The following is an 18,179-nucleotide window of genomic DNA, read 5'->3' on the forward strand; positions in this document are numbered from 1 at the left end:
CATAATGCTTTACCCTATATTCATAAAGAAAATTAATTCAACATGATGAAAAAATTGTTTTGTTGAATTGGCAGTCATTGGTTTATAAAAATGTTTGATACATTGGAAACTAGTTGCTGAGACCCCCCATGTTTACTAAAATAAAGAGACAATACCCAACAGGAGCCATCCCTACATTCTATCAATCATTGAGATCTAAAACCTTTTTTGTTAAATATTAAATTGTTTTAAGATTTTACATATATTCTACTTTATGATTAGTTTGGAGGTCTTGAAGCTGTTATAACTGCAATTATGGATGAATACCCAGACATTTTGGGCAAGAGGAGAGAGCTGTTTGTCCTTGGTTTGGTTACTGTCTGCTTTACTGGTTCACTGAGCACTTTAACTCAGGTAGGATGGAAAAAAAATACTGTACTGATGAAATGACCATTGCTACAGTACTGCAGTACCTCATGTAATGATGCTCTATACTGTAGCACAAAATGCCAAATGACATGCATTTGTTTTCTCATATAGAAATCTGATTTTCAGGACCTGACAAGAGAAATTTCACTGAAGACAATAAAAAAAATGTAAATAAATAAAAATATAGACTAATAATGCTCTACCAAGTATACACCTAACAAATAATCATGATAATAAAATCCCACAATGAAACTATATTGTCAGTACATGACAATGTGCCAAGGGTAGTAAATTAAATTAAAAACTTAATCCAAAGTCCTAGTTCAGAGGATTTAAAGGGGCTCTATCATTGGGAAAAGTCATTTTTATCTAAACATATACTTGCATAGCCTTTAGAAAGGCTATTCCACACATACCTTTTGTATGTAAATCACCTCAGTGGTTTTTGAAGGAGACAGTTTTTATTCACATGCTAATTAGCTCCCAATGAGCACTAGAATTTTTCAGCAAGCACCCTCTGCTATTCTCTTGTATGTTATGAATATGTGCCTATCAAGTCCACCAAAAAGACGATGTGGCAAGATTTACTATTAATGAACCAGACTTCTGACACATTTGGTGCCAAAAAACTTTTATGCTGTAAGGGGATTGCAGCAAGTCCCCAGTAGCTGCTGGTGAACCCTGGGGGGAGGAGCACAACAGGACAGTGAGCCCCAAGCTGACCCCCCACCTCCGTCCCTGCCTACTTGCCTGAACTGTCCTAGGCGACAGATGACAACTGGGCACAAAACCCTTCCTAGACATAGATAATGAGACAGAATGCAGACAAGACAAACAACAATTAAAGGGAGGTCAGCTAGACTCCCTTGGTGTGTCCACTCCCTGCTTTTGGTACTCCCCTCCTTTTTGTGTTTGTGCCCCCCCGCCTGTCTCTACTTTCTTTCCCCTCTAACTTGTCTGTTGTCTTGTCCTTTCCTTTCTTCTTCCCCTCTCTTCTGGCCCTGCCTTTGTCTTCACCTCTTGGTTTTTCTGTTTTGCGGCCTCTTATGCGGCCTTGATTTTCATGTTTGGGTTGTATCCCTTTCTTCTCATTTTGCGTTGCGGCCCTGCGTGGCCCGCTTGTTGTTATTTGGGATGTGTTGTCCACTTTATCTGTTTTTTCTTCCTGCTTATGTTTATTACTTTGTTGTATTTAAAACCTTTAATAAAAATTGATTACACCTAAAGGGAGGTCAGCTAGCCAAGGGTTCAGTAACAGTTTTGCAACACAGAAAAGAATCGGAATCCAAGGGAATAGTCAAAGGTAAATCAGAGGTCAGGAATTTGAATACAGGTAACAAATAGCAAGAGGTGTCTGCTGTTTTATACAATAGACACACAGTGCTAATGCCTGTGATTGGTGCCCTCACCGTTCGCGGGCATTAACCCCTTTAGAGCTTCAGTCAAAGCTGACTGAGGCGCCATTTTCCCGGGGATCTCTGGCACCTGGAATAAGCTCCAGGGCCGGCGTCACATTGCTATGACTGCTGGGAACCTTGTGAAGGCTCTCCAGCCTGTCATTCTATTTGTTTTATTGCAGGCTACTCTATGTAGCCTGCAATAGAAGACTCGGTATTTTGCAATGCATTGCAGGGGTTCTAACAAATGCAAACATAAAATGTTTACAAAAGTTAAATATATATATATATATATATATATATATATATATATATATATATATACCTTAAAAATATTAAAAGTTCAAATCACCCCCTTTTCGGTAGAACACATACAAAAGTACGCAAATAAACACATACACATTAGTTATCCCTTTGTCTGAAAATGCCTGGTCTACAAATGTATAAAAAAAATTTTTCACTGTTTTGCCTCTTATAAAAATTTAAATATAAAGTGATCAAAGCAAAAGCAATTCCCAAAATGGTAGAACTAAAAAGTACACCCGGCCCTGTAATAAGAGACACCCTATACATCCCCATACACAGAAATATAAAAAACTTATGGGTGTCAGAATATGGCAACTTTTAGAAAAAAAAAATATCTTAACACAGTTTTGGATTTTTTTAAGGGGTTAAAATGTAAATAAAACCATGTAATTTTGGTATCTTCAGAATCGTACTGAAACATAGAATACAGGTGATATGCCAGGTGATATGCTTGGTGAAGGCTGTAAAAACGAAGCCCATAATGTACTTTTTCGTCAAATCCACCCCAGCTTTCCAGTACATTGTGCACAATAATTAATGGTAGCATCATGAAGAAAGATTTATCCCGCAAATATTAAGACCTCATATGGCTCTGAGAGCGGAAAAATAACAACGTTATGGGGTTTGGAGGGGGAGGGGTCAATAACAACAATTGAAAAATGCCCGTGGTGGGAAGGGGTGAACTGTTTTAGATACTTTCTCACAGATTCTCCTCCTTATAGTTCAGGTTGGCAGGGCTTAACTTAAAAACATTGTGCATCAAAAATGTGTAAAAACAATGCTTTTTTGTCACTAACTAAACCAAATTATAGGTGGTGTAAACTTAAAAAAGATCTACTGTATCAATAATGAGGTGGTGCTGGCAGCATAATAATATATACTACTAGTCGTTGTTGTATCTTAGCTTGGCAGTTTTCAAATGATACCCATTCTTTTGCTCATTTTTAAAAACATAAAAAACATCTTAGATATATCATTTGGATCATTTGTATTAATTTCTAATTTGTACCATGTAACATAATCATATATGTGGTAAGCATTCGACAAATATTATATGTTTTATGAAGTTAAAAGAAGATAATTAATACATAGAGGAGACTCAGACAATTCCATATGTAAGTTAGAGAAGTATTGCTATATGGTATTATTAGTTTTTAATTTTATTTTAATTTTGACCTTCTAGTGACTATATGTTTTACAAATGCACTGTTCTTCAAATAAATAATAATAGTCTGACTTAATAGCCGTTATTCACATGTGGTTGGGTGTCCAAAAGTAATGCTGCTACCTGCTCGCGTCAATTTTCAGAGTCCTGTACTCACAAGTGTGGTATATAAGTGTATTACATTTACATAACTGTGGAAACAATGTACTGCAATTACCATGTCATTTTATTAGGGAGGAGCATATGTAGTGAAGCTTCTAGAAGAATTTGGGGCTGGCTGTTCTATCATCGCAGTTGTATTCTTAGAAGCAATTGCTGTTTCTTGGTTTTACGGTAAGACAAATGGCAATTGATGCAACTTTAAATGTGTGTCTTGTGTTTCCATATTCTTGGCAATTAAATGTTTTCATATGGGGTGCTATCTATGATATTCTGTAAACGAAATGTTTCCCAAGAGAGGAAATCTCCATTAGTCTGAGGCCCCATGTTGTGGAAATGCAGTGGTTTTTTGCTGCAGTTTTGTGAGCCAAAGTCAGGAGTAGCTTGAAAGGGAAAGGTTACTATATAGGAAAGTCTTATACATTTTCCTTCTGTTAAATCCACTTCTAACTCTGGCTCAAAAAACTGCAGCAAAATCTGCAACAATAAAATGCTGTGTTTTTCGCAACTTGGGGCCTTAGCCTTAAAAAGTACTTATCACCATTTCCACCAAGATCAGTTCTTTAATAGGTGCTGCTTCACTGATATGGAGCAATAATTGATATTAATTTTTGGTGCCTGTTATGCTATTGAGGCTCTGTACTGTCAGGTAGGTGGAGTCAGGCAAAAGCAGGCAAGGGGTCTGATTTGGTGGTCTGACACTGTCCACCTCTGATTGGAGTTCTAAATTACACCCTCTTGCTCTACCTTACATTAGAGAGACAAATTAGTGTATCCGGCATCCAAACTACCTACACTGATTGTTATGGAACAGTGGGAGATAAAGGAAAAAACTCCAACTGAGCTCGAAATAGTGGAGCAACACAAATTAAAATAAGAACTGGAGTTGATGATGAAAAATCCTCTTTGAGTAATATAACTTCAGAAAGAAGATGTGTCAGGCAGTGGTTTCTCCTCTTTCCATCTGACTGAGTGTGTATGTGTATGGAGGAAGCAGGTGACATACTGGATTGGCCTACAGCTATATAAAGTGTAGGGTCTGCTTTAGACACAATCAAACTACATGAGGCCCGATGACAAGGAGATGCTATCACCCAATGCTAAGCAAAACCCAAACTGCAGCACAAAGTAGAATTCATATTGTTGTTTCTTTTATATAACACCATTAATTCCATGGTGCTGTACATTTGAAGGTTTACATATGGTACACAAAATATACAAAACAAATACAATGCTAACAGTGACCAACTGGCACAGCGGGGTAGAGGACCCTGCCCGCAAGGGCTTACAGTCTATGAGGGAAGAGGGATAGAGACAGAAGGTGAGGTGAGAGACTGTTCAGATAGTGGTGTGGTGGCAGTAGTGTTATTGGAGGTTGTAGGCTTTCCATTATAGATGAGTCTTCAGGGCCTTCTTGAATCCTGTGATTGTGGGGGTCAGTCTTATATGTCTTGGTGATGAGTTTCAGAGTATGGGGGATGCACGGGAAAAATCTTGGAGACGGTTGTGTGAAGAGCGGTTAAGAGCAGAGCGGAGTAGTAGGTCTTTGGAGGTTACGTGTGAGCAGGTAGCAGGAGATTAGGTCAGAGATATATGGAGGGGTCAGGTTGTGGATGGCTTTGTATGTCAATGCTAGTAATATGAACTCTATTCGCTGGGTAATGGGTAGCCAGTGAAGGGGTTGGCAGAGGGGAGTGGCAAATGAAGAACGGGGGAAGAGGCGAGAGTATTAGCTGGGAGGCCATGGATAATGGTGTTACAGTATTCTAAGCTGGAAATTATGAGGGCATGGACTAGCTAGTTTGTAGTTTCAGGGCTGAGGAGGAGCAGATTCGATGGATGTTCTTGAGTTGGAGGGGGCAGGAAGTGTTGAGAGTTTGGATGTGCAATTTGAAGGATAGGTCAGAGTCCAAGGTTATCCCAAAGGCAACAGACCCATGGGACAGGGGTAAGTGTGGTTCCATTAACTATGATAGATGGATCAGGTAGAGGGCTCATAGGAGGTGGGGCGAAGATGATGAACTCCGTTTTCTCCATGTTGAGTTTGAGAAAGGGGGAGGAGAGAAAGGAGGCCACGGATGCTAGACAATTTGGCACTCTGTACAACAGGGAGGTAATGTCTGGTCCAGAGGGATATATTTAAGCATAGCATAGCAATGGTATTGAAAACTATGAGTTTCTATGAGTTGGCCAAGGTCGAGGGTGTAGGTGGAGAACAGCAGGGATCTTAGGACGAAGGCTTGGGGACACCTACAGAAAGAGGGCATGGCGAGGTGGTGGTGTGTGAGTGGGAGATGCTGAATGTGAGGTATGGGGTGATCCAGGAAAGGGCCAGGCCTGAGTCCAAGGGATGATCCATCAAAAAATGCACTTTAATGCAAACAAAAGGTTGGGAAAATAAGCTAGCGGTTGCCTTGTTCTGACAGGACGTACGGGTACGTCCAATCAGAACACAGAAGCTGCACAGAGATCGTGCAGCTGCTGAAGCTGGGAGCTGGCTGTAACTTCAGCCAGAGCTCCCAGAGAGATGGCAGGGAAGGTTTATTCCCTTCCCTGCCTTCTCGATCGCTGTGTATACAGCGTTCAATGAGCGCTGTATACACGGCTATGGGCGCCGCCATGATGCGGCCGCCCTCTAACCCAGCGGTCATGTGATCCGCCGGGAGTAGTGTCTTACAAGAGCTGCTGGGTCCTACAGGACCCAGATCAGCTCTGTAAGTTTAAAGAACAGTGTGCAGTAGGCTGGATTCCTCCTGCAACTGCGGCTAAATGTAGCAGCCTCAGTTATAGGGGAAATCAGCCTCCCTAACAAATAAAAAAAAGTGATCAGATGCCCCCAAAGGTCTCTTATGACCTTATGGGGACACAATCTGAAAAAAAAAAATAAAAAAATAAAAAAATTAATAAAAATAAATTAAATAATACGCTAATAAAATGCCGTTATTAAAGGTTATAGCCCCACCCCCGACAACACCATACAAAATAAAAATTACCATAACGGAGAGGAAAAACTATTTTATAAAGTTTTTTAGTAGAGCTTTGTGTTATTAAATAAAAAAAATAGTAATAAAGTGAAAACCAGACACAATTTCCCTCCTATTATGTTTGTTTTCCTGGATATAAAAAAATTAAAACACTTTCGAAAATAAAAACAACATAAAAATAAAGCCCTATGTGCCCCCGAAAAAAGACGCAAAAATTAGTTGAATGAGACATACGAGAAAAATGTTACAGCCCTCAAAACCGCACATACAAAAAAAAATAAATAAATGTGTCTGGTTCTGGACCAAAAATTGGCCCAGTACTGAAGTGGTTAAAGTGAATCTGGCACCTCTACTGGCATGTCTGTTTTCATAAATAATTTAATTCACCATAATTTAACAATTATGAACTATCCTTTCTTAGAACTTGTAAATGTTCAGAGATGATATCACTGATATTTTGGGCCTCAGTTTCAATAATGTTGTATTCAATTCACAGGAATACAAAGGTTCTGTAATGATGTGAAGGCCATGCTAGGCTTTACTCCAGGGATTTACTGGAGAGTTTGCTGGGTGGCAATCAGTCCTGCTTTTCTAGCTGTAAGTATATATCCCTTTAAATGTTATCAACTTGTCTATTATACAAAAATAATCACTTCGTTTATACAGATTCACAGATCATCACCTTCATGTTTACTGTAGAGGTTGTTGGAACCAGAAAAACATATTCTCCACTTAACCAAATTATTTAATCAGGATTTCCTTATAGTGTAAAAGCCCAGTCGCTCTTGGTAGGTATGGCATACTAACCCTTGGAGCAATCTTCAAGAATTCTAGTAATGGGTTGAGGTCTCAGCACTTGGACATTCAATATGTTGTGTTCATGGTACGTTACAGGCTTACAGGATTCTCAAGTGTTAGTAACAGGTAGCCAACCAAGCTGACACTGCAGTTTATAGCATTAAAAAAAGTATGTGGCTAGTTATAGGTACCGTACCTATAAACAACTGGCTATTTATAGTTACCTAAACTAACTGCCAGATCCATGCACCATCCCCCATATACACAACTATCCTTCTCTTCCACATTCCTGAAATGGTTTGTCCCTTTCTTCTCGCAAACCATTCCACGCTCTGTCTATAATGGCGTCCAGTGAAACATGTTCCATTACTGTTGGCACTCAAATTAACTCAATCGAAGAAGCAAAAGAGTATGTGCAAAATTTCTGTAATGAAAACTGGCAACCATTCATTATTATGACAGGAAACAAGAAACAACTCATTTATAAATGCTGTCACGGAATAAAACAGGTGAGCCAGAGTACAGGTATTCGTCCGAATCAACACTACTTTTACAATGGCTGTACAGCTAAAATAAATTTTTATGGAAACAAATCGAATACATGGAAGGTAACGTCTGTTATATTGGATCATAATCACGAAATTGGAGAAGAGGTTTACAACTTCTACTCAACCTCAAAAGGAAAGGAAATCGACGAGGAAACCAGGGCAACAGCCAACACTCTTTTCCAAGCGAACGCTAAGGATTCCATGGTAGCAGACTTTATTAACAGTAAGTATGTCAAAACTTTAACTTGTAAGGATATACAAAATTTACGCTATAAGCTGCTTCCATCCGATCAGGATGAAAATACGAAATATTTTGACAAATTTGTCAACATCATTGAGAAAAATGGCAGCGTTTTCCAGTATAAGAACGACAAAGATAATCAGGTGAGAATGGCATTCGTTGCTTCAGCGGCAATGATTTCGTCAACCAAGAAGCTTAAACCTGCTGTAGTGCAAGTTGATACCTCATTCAATTTTAATTTGGAGAACTACAAAGTTCTAGCATTTTGCTACCAGTCTCCGAAATCTCCTGGTTCCGAAATCGCGGCTTTGTCTTTCATATCTGAAGGATCGTTGGAAAATTTAACTGATTCATTCATTGAATTCAAGAAGACATGTTCAATTGCACCTACCATTTTCCTAGTGGACAAAGATTTTTCGGAAGTATCTGCGTTACAAAAGGTTTTCCTAGATTGTGTGGTATTGTTGTGTAGATTCCACAAAATTAAGTTTGTAAAACAGTTGCTTTCAACAGCATTGCAATGCACAGTAGAAAAAAGGAGCAGATGTTGGGATGTTTTAAGCAAATGGTCTATGCTAAAACAGAATCGGAGTACAACAAATTGAAATGTACATTTCTTAAGTTTGCAGAAGGTGTTGAAGTCAGATGTAGACAGAAATATGTGTCGCTAACGAAGCAATTCCTTGAAAATTGGGATGCCTGTAAAGAAATGTGGGTACAGTATATTGCCATAGTAAACACCTTCCTTTAATGGGAGACTCAACATCTAACCGCATAGAGAGATCTTTCTGGACATTGAAAAGACATCTTCAGGAAAAGTTTTGAAGCTTACCAACAGTGATTATTTGCATGAAAGAACTAATAACGTTCATAGATAACTCATTACAGCATAAACAGATTCAACAGTTGCTTAAAACATTTAGAATAATCGATCCACCACTACAAACTCACCTTGATTCAGCATCGCAGGAAATTACAGAAGTTGGTGTACGGTTCTTTCACAAAGCTCTAAAGAGTTTTCAAACGATGAAGCCAAATTTGCAAATTCAGGAGAATTCCGTAATCGAAACTTACAGTGGTGATCACTCAAAAGCTTATGACAGTTCTGTTAACTTGTGTAACTGCAGTTTCTGGCTACAATATTGTGTTCCATGCAGACACATGCTTTTAATGAGAGAAACCAAATCAATCCCTTTGTATGATAAGAACTGCTTCCATGAAAAATACTGGGAAAATTTGCAAATTGAGCCTAGTTTTGAAGTCACAGAATTTGATTTATGTTGTGCTGTGGAAGAACAAGAGACTATTGACGAAGACCCACTCAGTAGTACTGTTAAGTACAATCTGGCGTTACAATCCCTAACTCAGTTGGCGGGTATTTTATCTACTCACGGAACTTCAACCTTTCTAAACTACTTGGAAGAAATCAAGGTTATCCAAAACAATGCCAGATGAGGTTCTTCGTTATTACAGCCCAGCTTGTCATATAACCAGACTGTACATCAAGATGTTGCAGGTGCTGAGACTTCAAATGTTCCGGATATAGTTGATGAAAATACACCACCTTCTACAAGCTGCCAATCTTCATCTGCGCGTCCGCAGATAGCTGCGCCTTTTCAGGCTATAGGCAAAGATATGCATTTCAAATCTAAAATTAGAGTAAAAGGTTGTCCTAGAAAAAAGACCAAACAATTATCATTCAACAAGAAGGAAATTGACCATACACCTAAAAATTCTTCAAACAAACGCCCCTTAGAAGGTAACAAAGTGCAGAAGCTATCCACAAAGAGGAGAAAAAGGGAAACAACGAAAACACAAAAAAAAATTGCAAGGAAATGGAGAAATGTCTGATTTGAGGTATCCACAAAGGGGAGAAAAAGGGAAACAGCGAAAACACAAAAAAATTGCAAGGAAATGGAGAAATATCTGATTTGCTGCTTTGATTTGGGGAAAAGTCTAAAAAAATTGACAACTTGTTTTTCTTGTTGCTCAACACTACATGAAGATTGTTATAGAGTGGATGGATGTCCGCAATACGAGGAAGATTAGCCATTGTAACATAAATGTCTTAATAAAGTGAAAATTTACTGGGATAAATATGATACATCTGCAGTTCTTTTAAGTTTATAGGCACAGTACACGGACGGTACCTATAAATAGCCAGTTGTTTATAGGTACGGTACCTATAAATAGCCACATCCTTAAAAAAAAAAACTCTAACAAGGTAAATAAATACAGCACACTAGTTTTATATCATTGATGGTTACATGTCACATTTATTGAGGAGCTTAGATTGCATTATTCAGTGTGCCCGTAGCCATCTTTTGTTGCATACCAATATTTTATTATGTAACTGTGATCATAATCTGTCTTCTATTTATTGGTCTTGTTTGTTTTCAACAAGATGTATAATTCCAATATACAGTTATATCACCACTAAGTATCATCTGTCTCTCTATTAAAAAAAAAAAGAAAATAGTGTTTTTTGACAAATGGTAAATTGTATCCTAATATCAGTTTATTATAGTAAGCTCATTCATGGATCAACCACCACTGATGCTATTTGACTACAAGTATCCTGAATGGACCATTTCAGTTGGATACCTAATTGGGGCATCATCCTTTATCTGGATTCCAATATATATGATTTATAAGCTAGTATGGACTCCAGGATCCCTCAAACAGGTAACTGTACCTCTTGGAAAGAAAAGCATTTATATCAGCAATGCAACACAGGTATATGTATTCTTTCTACAGCATTAATTCATGGTTTTAATGATTTGGAACTTTTCAATTGGTGACCTATTCTTAGGATAGAATAATATATCTCTAGCATATTGGGTATGTGTTCATAAATATATCCAAGATCAGGAGGACCTGCCTCAATGAGCCATTAAAATCAATATTTAATAGATACTTACAAAACGGGGCTAGAGTAACTACTTTATCTTAATCAGGAATACCATATTTGCTATTGTTGCACGCATCTCAAGGACTTCACTATCTAGCCCACAATAGCCCCATGGGTGGAATAAAATAGCATCTGACACATTTTCCCCCAAAAAAATAATATATAGGGGGTTCATCAGAGGTGCTGGTATGGGACCAGGAGTCAGCTGTTAATTATGACCCCAATTACAGTTAGGGCCAGAAATATTTGGACAGTGACACAATTTTCGCGAGTTGGGCTCTGCATGCCACCACATTGGTTTTGAAATGAAACCTCTACAACAGAATTCAAGTGCAGATTGTAACGTTTAATTTGAAGGGTTGAACAAAAATATCTGATAGAAAATGTAGGAATTGTACACATTTCTTTACAAACATTCCACATTTTAGGAGCTCAAAAGTAATTGGACAAATAAACATAACCCAAACAAAATATTTTTATTTTCAATATTTTGTTGCGAATCCTTTGGAGGCAATCACTGCCTTAAGTCTGGAACCCATGGACATCACCAAACGCTGGGTTTCCTCCTTCTTAATGCTTTGCCAGGCCTTTACAGCCGCAGCCTTCAGGTCTTGCTTGTTTGTGGGTCTTTCCGCCTTAAGTCTGGATTTGAGCAAGTGAAATGCATGCTCAATTGGGTTAAGATCTGGTGATTGACTTGGCCATTGCAGAATGTTCCACTTTTTTGCACTCATGAACTCCTGGGTAGCTTTGGCTGTATGCTTGGGGTCATTGTCCATCTGTACTATGAAGCGCCGTCCGATTAACTTGGCAGCATTTGGCTGAATCTGGGCTGAAAGTATATCCCGGTACACTTCAGAATTCATCTGGCTACTCTTGTCTGCTGTTATGTCATCAATAAACACAAGTGACCCAGTGCCATTGAAAGCCATGCATGCCCATGCCATCACATTGCCTCCACCATGTTTTACAGAGGATGTGGTGTGCCTTGGATCATGTGCCGTTCCCTTTCTTCTCCAAACTTTTTTCTTCCCATCATTCTGGTACAGGTTGATCTTTGTCTCATCTGTCCATAGAATACTTTTCCAGAACTGAGCTGGCTTCTTGAGGTATTTTTCAGCAAATTTAACTCTGGCCTGTCTATTTTTGGAATTGATGAATGGTTTGCATCTAGATGTGAACCCTTTGTATTTACTTCCATGGAGTCTTCTCTTTACTGTTGACTTAGAGACAGATACACCTACTTCACTGAGAGTGTTCTGGACTTCAGTTGATGTTGTGAACGGGTTCTTCTTGACCAAAGAAAGTATGTGGCGATCATCCACCACTGTTGTTATCCGTGGATGCCCAGGCCTTTTTGAGTTCCCAAGCTCACCAGTCAATTCCTTTTTTCTTAGAATGTACCCGACTGTTGATTTTGCTACTCCAAGCATATCTGCTATCTCTCTGATGGATTTTTTCTTTTTTTTCAGCCTCAGGATGTTCTGCTTCACCTCAATTGAGAGTTCCTTTGACCGCATGTTGTCTGGTCACAGCAACAGCTTCCAAATGCAAAACCACACACCTGGAATCAACCCCAGACCTTTTAACTACTTCATTGATTACAGGTTTACGAGGGAGACACCTTCAGAGTTAATTGCAGCCCTTAGAGTCCATTGTCCAATTACTTTTGGTCCCTTGAAAAAGAGGAGGCTATGCATTACAGAGCTATGATTCCTAAACCCTTTCTCCGATTTGGATGTGGAAACTCTCATATTGCAGCTGGGAGTGTGCACTTTCAGCCCATATTATATATATAATTGTATTTCTGAACATGTTTTAGTAAACAGCTAAAATAACAAAACTTGTATCACTGGCCAAATATTTCTGGCCCTAACTGTATATATTAATTTCCACCCCTGCATTCAATTCTAGTCCCAACATTTTCTCTGCCAGCACTGATACATGGCTGAAATGAAATATACACATAGGTCTGATGTAGCCACGTAACAGCCAACATAGCCATAAGTGGTAGTATAACTGATTAAGATAGGGAAGTTATTAAACCTGTTTAATCTAATAACTATTGATTTTACGTGATCATTCAGGTAGGTCTTCTTGATCTTTGACCTATCCTTAGGATAGGTCAACAATTGAAGTTCTGTGGGTATCCAACACCCAGGACCTACATGGATCAGCTATTTGAAGCAGGAGTGGTTCTCCCAATTGCTGCTTACACTTCAGAGACTATGTGACTTTATGTTCAATGGTTACAAGGCCTGATTGTAGCTCAGTCCCTTTTAAGTGAATGGACTAGGCTGTAATATCAAGCACAGCTGCTATACAAGAGGTTGCAGTGGCCAGATTTCAGCCCCCTGCCGATCTTTAAAGGGACTCTATCACTGGAAATTGTCATTTTTAACTAATCACATCCTTGCATAGGCTTTAGAAATGCTATTCCACACCTACCTTTAATATGTGAATTGCCTCAGTGGTTTCTGAATAAGTCAGTTTTTATTCATATGCTATTGAGTTTCCAGCCAGCACAGGAAGTTCCCAGCAGCACTCGTCTCTCCTATTATCTAGTATGTGTGTGCAAACAGGAAGCTGAGTCATCATCAGCAGCAGCAGCCTCCCATAGGAAACAATAGCAAGATCACCTATCCTATGTGTGTACAGAAATCTGCATGGACATGCACACCAACTAGTGCTGATTTTCATACATGTATATGTTGATTTCATTGTGGTTTTTAAAGCCATTATATAAAATGACATGCTGTGGATTTTATAATACACACCACAGAACAATTTTTGCACAGTTAATTTCTGCATCATAATTTTAACCCCTTCCCGCCAATGGCATTTTTTGATTTTCGTTTTTGACTCCCCTCCTTTTAAACCCCATAACTTTTTTATTTCTCCACTCCCAGAGCCATATGAGGTCTTAATCTTTGCGGGACAAAATTTTATTCATGATGCCACCATTAATTATTCTGTATAATGTACTTCTGCATTTCTGCAATTTTCTTACAGGCTTCGATTTTACGGCGTTCACTGTGCAGCCAACATGACATGTCCCCTGTATTCTGTGTTTCGGTATGATTCCGGGGATACCAAATTTATATGGTTTTATTTACATTTTAACCCCTTAAAAAAATCCAAAACTGTTAAAAAAAATTTTTTTAAAAGTCGCCATATTCTGATAGCCGTAACTTTTTTTTATACGTCCGTGTACAGGGATGCATAGGGCATCTTTTTTTTCAGGGCCGGGTGTACTTTTTAGTTCTACCATTTTCGGGAAATGCTATTGCTTTGATCACTTTTTATTCACATTTTTATCAGAATCAAAACAGTAAAAAAAAGGCGGTTTGGCACTTTCGACTATTTTTCCCGCTACAGCGTTTACCGTACAGGAAAAATATTTTTATAGATTTGTAGAGTGGGCGATTTTGGACACGGGGATACCTAACATGTATGTGTTTCATAGTATTTAACTACTTTTATATATGTTCTAGGGAAAGGGGGGTGATTTGAATTTTTAATACTATGTTTAGCTCCTGTTAAAAGGGGTATTCCCATGAACATAACCAGATTTGTAGACAATTACGTCAAACATTTTTTCAAATAAAAATAAATAATTTTGCAGAGTTTCTTAGATTTTTTCTAATCATCCTAGTGGTGACATTCTTTTTTTTTTTCTTGATCAGCTGCTAATTGATATGACCACAAATGCAGGAACTTTCTATTATCTGATACTTGTCAGAAACCCAGTCATGATGTCCTTATTGTGGATAGATTTTCATGCAGGGACAGTGCATAGGCAAGAAGATAACCCAGACACAATACGTAAATCATGGTATAGAAAGTATCCATTGGCAACCAATCATGACAACATTTGATCACCACTAGGATGATTAGAGAAAATATTTAAGACTTTTAAAAATGTTAAATGATTTATACATGTTAAAATTTATAACTATTTTTTGCCTACAATTTTAGGCCCCTTGCAGACGGGCAACAAAGGGCGGCATACAGATATCACACTGACCTGTTATGTTCAAGGGAAAACCGTTTAACCCCTACAGTTTTAAAGGAGCGGGGCTTGGGAGTAAAGCGCATTACTGTTCACCCCAAGTCGAACATGTTCATTTACATTGTGACTTTAAATGGCTCTAACCCCGGAGTCACAGGCAGTTAAAGCATGGTTGCATATACTCCCACTTTCACTTTAATCATTGTGCAGAACACGTACAGGGAGGGGGTACCATGGACTTTTGTTCATGAGATCACCCCCCCCCCCCTTCTCCCTGGCCCCAATATCAGTCAAAAGCATACTTGTCATTTAACTCCTTATATGCTGCGGTCAATGCTGACTGCAGCGCCTAAGTCGTTTTGCAGAAAAAAAGTAAAATTAGACTTTTTCCCCCCCCCGGTTAAATGAAAAAAAAACACACACACACATAACGCTAGGTTCACACTAGCGTTCTCCTGTCCGTTCTGAGCTTTCCGTCTTCTGCATGCCAGAAGTCGGAAAGCTCAGACCGGGTCCGGCCGTGAGCGGCGGTGAGCGTTTTAGGCTCTCCGTCGTGAAACCGGATTTTTTAATCTAGACACAGAGTACTGCATGTCCGACTCTGTGTCTGGATTATAAAACCCGGTTTCGCGGTGGAGAGCCTAAAACGCTCACCGCCGCTCACGGCCGGACATCTCTCTCACCCATTCAAATGAATGGGTGAGAGAGACTCCTGCAGGTTTCCGTCTCCTGCCTCTGTTTTAGGCAGGAAACGGAAACCTGAACTACGGAGACCCGAACGCTGATGTGAACGAGCCCTAAGTGATATCACATCTGTAACAACTCCTAAAATAAAATTAGTATGTAATTTATTCTATGTGATAAATGCCGTAGACTGTAAAAAGTAATAAAAACTGATCAAAAAGTCTTAAGTGCTCACAAAATAAAAGGTCTTGTAAGGCTACATTGAAATAAAACTGGAGTTATGTGTCAGTAATATTTATTTCACTTATAAATTCAAACTGCAATAAAAAAGTTACAATTTCAGGAGAGTTTTTGCAATTTTAATGTAACTGTTAGGGGGTTAAATAAAAAAAATTTGTTTTAGATTTTGGCGATTGCAGCTGATTGGTCACTTACTGTTTGTTTTTTCATTTTCAGAGGCTGGCTATTTGCATCCAACCTGAAAGTATTGGGAAGAATCAGCAGCCTGATTCTTTGTGCATGCCAATGGCACCTTAATTACATATCTTGGAATCAAGGGTTTTGCAGACTATCCTGAGATGTCACAGGGAAATAGCCAATGGTGCTTTAAAATAGTCTTGACTCCTTTACAAGGGGGTTTGCCAAGTACAGTACTATTCAGAAGCTGCTGCTGAAGGTTCAACTGGAAAAATTGCACAGTCATGTTCTTTTATATGCTTGGTTACAGTTAAAAGATGGTGAAAAAGTTCTTACAAAGAGATACAGCGTGTTAGTTGTGTGTCTGCCGGTAGGTAGAAGGTAAATTCTCTAAGTCATTCTATTCCAAACCTCACATAAATATATGGTTGTACTCCCTAAATAAATTTGGAAAACGGAATCCACTACTTTGGGGTTATACCATAATCTAAATTCTAAACTTGTAGATTTTATATATATATAGATCAGTTTCTGTCTGTCTGTTCTTTATGTGCGACCAAACGACTGGACCAATCTTTACCAAATTTGGTATGCAGATACTACAGGTGTCTGGGAAGGTTTTAGATGGGATCTCAGCTCTCTTGGACATACCATTCCTGAGATACAGTATTCCCAAAACAATGACTTGCATTAGCCAATACAAGCCTGCAAGTCTTTCCAACTGCCCTACACACAGTAACTCCATATGCACACAGCATTACTCCAGGTTTCCATAACTGATATCCAACACTGAGATACACACATCAGAGGATTAAATACAGTTTAGCATACACCATCACACATCAGGGGATTAGATACACAGCTCAGAACACAGTATCACACATAGAGGATTAGATACACAGCTCAGAACACACTATCACACATCAGAGAATTAGTTACGCAGCTCAGCACACAGTATCACACATCAGAGTATTAGATACATAGTTACATACATAGCTACTTAGTAGATGAGGTTGGATGAAGACATCAGTCCATCAAGTCAAACCTAGAACCCTACAGTCCCCTACAGTGTTGATCCAGAGGAAGGAAAAAAAACTACTTCCTGACTACATAACTCAGCACATACTATCATACAACAGAGGATTAGATACACATCTCAGCACACACCATCACACATCAGATTATTAGATACACAGCTCAGCACACATTATCCCACATCAGAATTAGATACATAGTTCAGCACAAACCATCACGCATCAGGGGATTAGATACACAGCTCAGCACACAGTATCACACATCAGAGGATTAGATACACAACTCAGCACACAGTATCAAACATCAGAGGATTAGATACACAGCTCAGCACACTGTATCACACTTCAGGGGATTAGATACACAGCTCAGCACACACCATCACACATCAGGGTATTTATATAAACAGCTCAGCACTAGAGTTGAGCAATCGGGTTTGGAAAAGATCGGATTCTGATCAGCGATTGAGTAAATTTCTCGATCGTGATCAGAATTCTGCACACGATCTTTTCCGGCAGGATCAAGGTCAAAGGTTATGTTCCCACAATGTTTGGCTACTGGCCAATCATTGTGGGAACAGCTAACATGATGCCTGAAACTCAGGCACCATGTTAGCTATGGGCAGTAATCTCATTGGTTGTTGGCAGCATCATCACACCCCTCTATATAAGGGCGGTGATGATGCTGATGCCACTATTGTGCTGCACATACTAGCTAGGATGAGGAGCTTATTTGTAGCTACGGTTAGTGTAGGTGTTTAGCTGTGCTAGTGAGGGTGTTATAGTGCTCAGACAGTATATACCTTTCACAAAAGGCATCCGTTCATTTCTGACAACCAGTGGCTGTCTATAATCCAATAGGCAGCTCTGTCCTCAGACTTATACATACCTTTGCCAAAAAGGGATCCGTTCATTTCTGACAACCAGTGGCTGTCCATATCCTATAGACACCTCTGTCCTCAGATTTATATATACCTTTCACAGAAAGGCATCCGTTAATTTCTGAAAACCAGTGGCTGTCTACATCCAATAGTCAGCTCTGTCGTCAAACTATATTCACCTTTTAAAAAAAATGTATATCTACGTTTTTTTCTAAAAAACAGAGAGGCTGTTCCCAT

General features: G+C 39.0%; 1 protein-coding gene across 1 annotated transcript in view; it reads left to right on the forward strand.

The window, feature by feature from the left end:
• LOC142202482 (sodium-dependent serotonin transporter-like) overlaps positions 1–16,415 on the forward strand; it is an 81,266-nt gene extending 64,851 nt beyond the window's left edge. Inside the window, exons 9-13 of the mRNA XM_075272657.1 lie at positions 262–393; positions 3,510–3,609; positions 6,916–7,016; positions 10,524–10,742; positions 16,341–16,415. Coding sequence (XP_075128758.1) covers positions 262–393; positions 3,510–3,609; positions 6,916–7,016; positions 10,524–10,742; positions 16,341–16,415 — 627 coding nt within the window. The remainder of the gene's footprint in view (positions 1–261; positions 394–3,509; positions 3,610–6,915; positions 7,017–10,523; positions 10,743–16,340) is intronic.
• The last annotated feature ends 1,764 nt before the right edge of the window (positions 16,416–18,179 follow it).

Source organism: Leptodactylus fuscus, chromosome 1 (assembly GCF_031893055.1).
Source record: "Leptodactylus fuscus isolate aLepFus1 chromosome 1, aLepFus1.hap2, whole genome shotgun sequence".
NCBI lineage: Eukaryota > Metazoa > Chordata > Amphibia > Anura > Leptodactylidae > Leptodactylus > Leptodactylus fuscus.